The sequence below is a fragment of the Pimephales promelas genome, chromosome 14, assembly GCF_988280905.1.
Source record: "Pimephales promelas chromosome 14, fPimPro1.hap1.1, whole genome shotgun sequence".
NCBI lineage: Eukaryota > Metazoa > Chordata > Actinopteri > Cypriniformes > Leuciscidae > Pimephales > Pimephales promelas.
This window is the reverse complement of record NC_142782.1, coordinates 29,411,795-29,417,794: the sequence shown is the minus strand read 5'-3', so window position 1 is coordinate 29,417,794 and position 6,000 is coordinate 29,411,795. Positions and strand designations below refer to the sequence as shown.

The 6,000-nt window shown below is 37.5% G+C and overlaps 1 protein-coding gene across 1 annotated transcript in view; it reads right to left on the bottom strand.

Moving 5' to 3' along the window:
• The window catches only part of med27 (mediator complex subunit 27), a 52,755-nt gene that overhangs the window by 2,404 nt on the left and 44,351 nt on the right, over positions 1-6,000 (bottom strand). Inside the window, exons 5-7 of the mRNA XM_039664795.2 lie at positions 5,301-5,408; positions 2,466-2,507; positions 449-526 (exon numbers count right to left, since the gene is read on the bottom strand). Coding sequence (XP_039520729.1) covers positions 449-526; positions 2,466-2,507; positions 5,301-5,408 — 228 coding nt within the window. The remainder of the gene's footprint in view (positions 1-448; positions 527-2,465; positions 2,508-5,300; positions 5,409-6,000) is intronic.

Below are 6,000 nucleotides of genomic sequence, written 5' to 3'. Positions count from 1 at the left end.
TTATTAAAGATTTCAAACATAAAACCAACAATTTTATCATTCCAGGGCACAGTTTGACGGGTTTATATACAATTAATCTAGCAAATGCTTTTATTCAAAGCTATAGTATTTACAGTGCACTCAAGCTATCGGTTTTCAGCATGTGCTCCCTGAGAATCGAACCCATGACCTTGGTGTTGCTATTGCCTTCCTCTACCAGTGAGCTACAGGAATCATTTTCCTTGTTGTTTTGATCAAGCACTATTCTATTTCACAGAACAGTGTGCACCAAACTAAATTTCAGCTTTTGGTCTAACATGATCTTGCATGCATTCTTAAGATGTGGAATACGACCTCTCGTTAAACCGCACCACACAGCTAAAATCTAAAATGTAGGCAAAATGTAATCATTTAATCATAATTCTTGCACAGTGCCAGTATAATTTTAAAAGCAATGCACTATACCCACCATGAAGGAGCGAACCACAACATCGGGCATCTGGGGGAGCTGGTAATGCAGGAGGGCTGTGGTTGCATGATCAGTGACCTGAGAGAACAAAAAGATCACTGAGAAACATAACAGAAGGTGTACAATACACATGACCTCACACATTTACAAAACCAAAATTAAATGAGGAAACAGATAGTTATATAGCCAGTAAGATATATCTTAGCACTGTAATTGGAGGTAGAAAATGGTTATGTGAAACAAAACTATACTGAGCTCTTAAAGAGATGTGGTGATGGGTAAAATATGAGATGGGAGGAAAAATTATATGTCAGTGTTATTGCTTTTTGCAATGCACTGTTTTGCGTTCCCCGAGGAACTTTGCTTTAGTGCGTAAAATATTTGTGTTCCTTCCAACAAGGAACTTTGGAAGTGAATGCAAAGTTTCTCATGGGAACGCAAATGTTTTGCGAGTGAATGCAAAGTGTTTTTGGGGAACACTAAAGTTTTGAAAAACACTCCCCCCCACCCCATCTCTCATTTTTTTCCACCACCATGCCACCCTTTAAGGCCTCTTAATTGGACTTTAAGGATACGTCCCAAATTTAATCATATCCATCCATGTATACTGAAGCAGTAAATAACTTTTTACCCTTTATGAATTTGAATAAATTTAATAAATTTTAAAATAGACAGAAATTCGTATTTTCCATTTTGATTTTTCCGAGATAATTTACCCGTATTTTGCATTGTGCGTGTTTTGGGGTAAAGCCTAATGGAAAATGGCCTGCAAATACTTTTTTTATTATACAATTATCTACACTAATACAATTTATCTTGGTCCAAAAATATACTTTACTTTCTTAAAGCAAAATTAATCTATTTTTCCTTTCATGCATGGGCACGCATTTAAAGAAACCCTAATTAAAATACATTTTCAGATCAATCTACCTACACTCAGATTAACTCTTAAGTCCAATTTTGCAAAAGAACACCATAACCTTATTACTTTCCATAAAATCCCATCTTCCATCACTAATGTAATTATAGAAAGGGACTAAAAAGCGAAGCACTTCAATCTCCTGTCGTCATTTCATCAGACCTGAGAACGCTGACCAGAGTCCTTATGGGAAACCGGCCAGTTAATACCTGTTGCATCATGGGAAAACAACCCTCAAATGGTTACTGTAGAAGTGTAAAAAATAAATAAAATAAGTGATGCTTTTTACAAACACAGAAACATCTGTGTGAAAACTATTGGACAGCGGGGAGATGTGAGGAGTAAAGAACGATTAATTAAGCAAGGACTGAAAACGGGAACACAGTAGTGACAGCTGGGAGGGGAAGATGAGAGGCAGCCCGTCCCTCCAGTTTGAGGCAGCCTGGGTTCGAGTTAGCGTTCACATCCGATCCGGGGGAAATAAACAGGTCTGGGCTTTGATCAGCCAGGCGCTCCGTTACAATGCCAGCGGGTTCTCGCAACCTCTCGCTTTAAGTTCCAGGCAGCTCGTCATACACATTCTCTCTCCTTTAAAAAGGAAAGCAAGTTTTTTTCCCTCTCTCTCTCTCTCCCTCTTTGAAAGGTGCATCAGCATTACCCACACTACGTAGTTTCATCTGCCCCAGAGGCTGACTGCTCTCTAATTCCAGCCTAATGAGATTCGGGGAGGGTGGAGAGAAGACGACTGGAGCACAGATGTTTAGGGTGCTGTCAAATGAGGGCGAAGTGGCTTGGAGTGAAATGAAATCAGAAAACACGGGGACAAATGATGTCTGAGGGATGAAAGGCAGGGATTGGCAGTGGAGAGGTGAGAAGAAATTCGACCATCATTGAGAAGAGAGATCTCATTAGGATTTCACAGACATGCGATTTAAATTTATTTATTAATTTATTGTGCGGCTCAAATTCAAGATCATTTCATTACGTGCCCACATTTCCCAACACATGCTACGGGTAATGAGAAAGACATGCTCTGTTGATTAAATCGAGCTTCATATGTTTGTTGTGATGCCTTTAGATGTCAGCTGCGTTACTCACCTTTTGAAATGCTTGATAGTTAGACTTTGACCAGATGTCCAGCTAAAAAACAACAGAAAAGTAAACCATGAAATCAATGAAAATACTTAGCAGCACACGGATGCAGCTGATGTAAGTCATTGATTCTTAAGTGTTTTGTTCTAATCGCATTATTGAATAGTGTCTGTAAACTGCACAAAAACTGTTTAAATCTTAAATGCGCGCACAGACAGACCCGCACAGGCGCTCTGCATTCATTTACTCTCGCTCCTACATTAGTAAGGCTACATAGACTACTGAGATTTGTTGTATACATATCTGTAAACCAGCGTATCTGTATATATGTATCTATGTTGTCCTTTCAATTTTTTCTTTTCTCTTGACTCACCTGAATGAAAGGCTCATGCGTGTCTTTGTCTCTCTCAGGTTCGAATCACCTAATTATATATAATGAAGGCTGGCCTGTTCACACCTATTCACATATCGCATATTGCAAACAAAAATGTTTTTCACAATAAAACCCAATTCACAATTTTATGTGAATGATTAGAAAGGATGTTTTTCAGATCATTTTGTAGAAAAAAAAACATCCATTAGTCAAAAGTAATGTGGATGCATATTTCGTATGTGTTTTGTGGCCTTATTTCAGAAACTTTCATTTTTAGTTTTTTCAACAGCCAAGCAAAAACAATATTCTCTCAAAAATGCAAACATGTACATACATGTTGGTCACATATTATGGTAGCAATGTTTCTACTAAATATAGTGTAATTTCACCTGTGCCATTAATAGGTTTATAAGCCACTGAAAAAAAGCACAAATGTCAGGGCATCTCAAAACATCTCAAGGACCCCAAATACACCCTAGACCTCAGAGGGCCAATCACAACCCCTCTTAAACTCTTAAGGCCCTGATATACTAACAGTGGTGAGAAAACAGCAGTTAAGAAAGCATCAGATTATAGGTCAGTACCGAATAGCCTTGCGGCTGATGTCCAGCCTGTTGTGTGGTGGCGAAAAAAACAAAACCCTTCACTAATCAACCCGTTGAGCGAAGGTCATCAGAAGAGTTTTCAAAGACGACAACAAATCAAAATGTTCTCAGATTCTAATATCAAACAGGCCTGGTGTCAGCATTTATCAGAGAAATCAGACTCTATCTCCCCTCTCCCCTCAAACACACCTCCATACCCTGCTGCCCTTTTGAAGTAAAAAGAATGCCGGATCGCACAATTACCCAAGAGATGTCTGAGATCGTCTTTGAAGCCCTACTTTGATAGCATACTTTCCCTTCTCCTACCACTTCCTCTCGCTTTATTTTTGTGTTTGGGGGTTCAGGTGGGCTCTGCTGGGCCTCTTGCATTTGGTAATGGTAAGCTATGTGACATTGTTTGAATTGTAAGGACCTAAGAGGGGGTTTAGAGAAAATGCCTGAATCTTTGCCTCGTACAGTCCCAAAATGACTTTTGAGGTTGATTCAAAGGCTGGAGTTGTCTGCCGCGTTTCATACAGATAACTGTAAAATGAAATGGAGTATTTGGGCAGGATTTGTTTCTTGCAGTTTGTCTAAGAGTCTGAATGATGCTCAACCCAAAGTTTAATTTTAAATAAGCAAAATGCATTTTTAACAACCAGAAAGAGTTTAATTCATTTTAAAGCTCTACAATCTTAAATCTATAATGAATTGAAATGAATTACTGTTTGTTAACTTGTCTTTGAATTTCCTTCCCAAAGATGAGTAGATATTTCAACTCAGTCTTATTTTTTTTACTCTTTAGTGTTTATAGCAGACAAAAGGTTAAATATAAATCTCTAGCCATCATGCATTATTCCTTGAATTAACATTAAACATCTTAACCAGCATTCACGACTATCTATCCATCCATCCATCTATATATATATATTTATAAATCAGAATAGAATATACAACAGAACACAAAGCATATAATACTTGTATCCCACAATGCAATGCACTCAATTTACAACTTGACAAAGCAACAGGAATTAATATCAGCTATAATCTTGACTCGTTACTTAATCAGACTGACAAAACTTAATCAGACAATACTAAATTCAAATTTAGTTTTTTAAATTTATAATTATAATCTGTATTTTACAATTGTTATAATCATTTTGTAATTTCTATGACCAAAATACGCAGGATAAAACATTTATTTAGCATACTATTCTATTTGAAATATAATTGCATAAGCAGTATGCAAGTGCATCTCTCTCATCTACACTCAGCAATTAAATAATGAGTTTTTCCTGGCATAATGAGAGCAGTTTAGGGCTCACGACTGATATCCTGGTGCGAGCGTTGCTGCGACTGTCAGTCCGAGTTTTCTGGCGAAGCAGCAGAGGTTAATATGCAATTGCTCACCACACACGTTTGGACGCGGAGGCCCAGAGGCGCGCAGCACAAAGAACCGGCCTGGCAAGCAGTTCAGAAGATTCACATTCGCTGCCATAATTAACTGTGATCAAGCATCTCTGCAGCTTTGATGGCCACCTCATATTAGTGTCACCAAAGAGTGTTCAAACGTTACGGCTTTCACAGAGACGTACAGAACGCTTCAGGATGAATGAGGGGACGCCGCTCAACCTGACACGAGGGACGTGAGGATAGAGGGTATCGCATACGTACATGCTTTTCATGTTCAAGAGAGAGCCGAACACATCATGTGAATTATTAAACGGCTGCGCAGAGACTTTTATCAATAGCTAAAAATCCAGGGATTTCACATCCTTACCTAAGCCAGAAGTATTCGAGCTAAATTCAGGTTCAACCGGAATAAAACGGACAAAGATGAGTTTGAAACTAGATTTAAACATAGAACGAAATGAAATGTTTTACCTTTCCATCCTCAGAGTATATGTTCTCATGGAAACCTCGGACAATAGTGCGGTCAATAAAAAGGCTCCTCATAACCACGATGGCTTTCAAAACCTTCCCCAGTGTGACCTGAAAAAAGAAGAAGAGATCATTCTAGTTTCTTTAGCACAGAAGATAGGTTGAGTGGATGAAATTTGGGGGCGTTTCTTCAACCACAGGCACTTTCTGCCCTCTCGCTTTCACAAAAATAAACACCATTTCGGTGATTGTCTTCTAAAACCATTTCAATGTCATTTCCACGACATCTCAAATTGTGCATTTCTTTGTTTTATGTCTGATAACAAAATGTCCAACTCTTATCAATATCATAGCAAGCTTTTTATGTAAAGTAAATTGTTTTTGCATCAACTGAGAAAATTATAGCTTGTCTGGAAATGACAAACAATAAAAAAATAAAAATATTTAGTTAACACTTTACAAAAAGGTTTATTAGTTAACATTTGTAAACTGCTTTAGTTAACTTCTACAGGATTTAGTACAGGATTCTTCTTAATTACTGTTAATTTAATTTACAATACATTATTAAAATCAAAAGTATTTGTTAACATTAGTTAATGCACTGTGAACTCACATGAATATTAAATTAACAGCAGGATTTTTATTAACTAACACTAACAAAGATCAATAGATATTGTAACCAATGCATTGATCATTGTTAGTT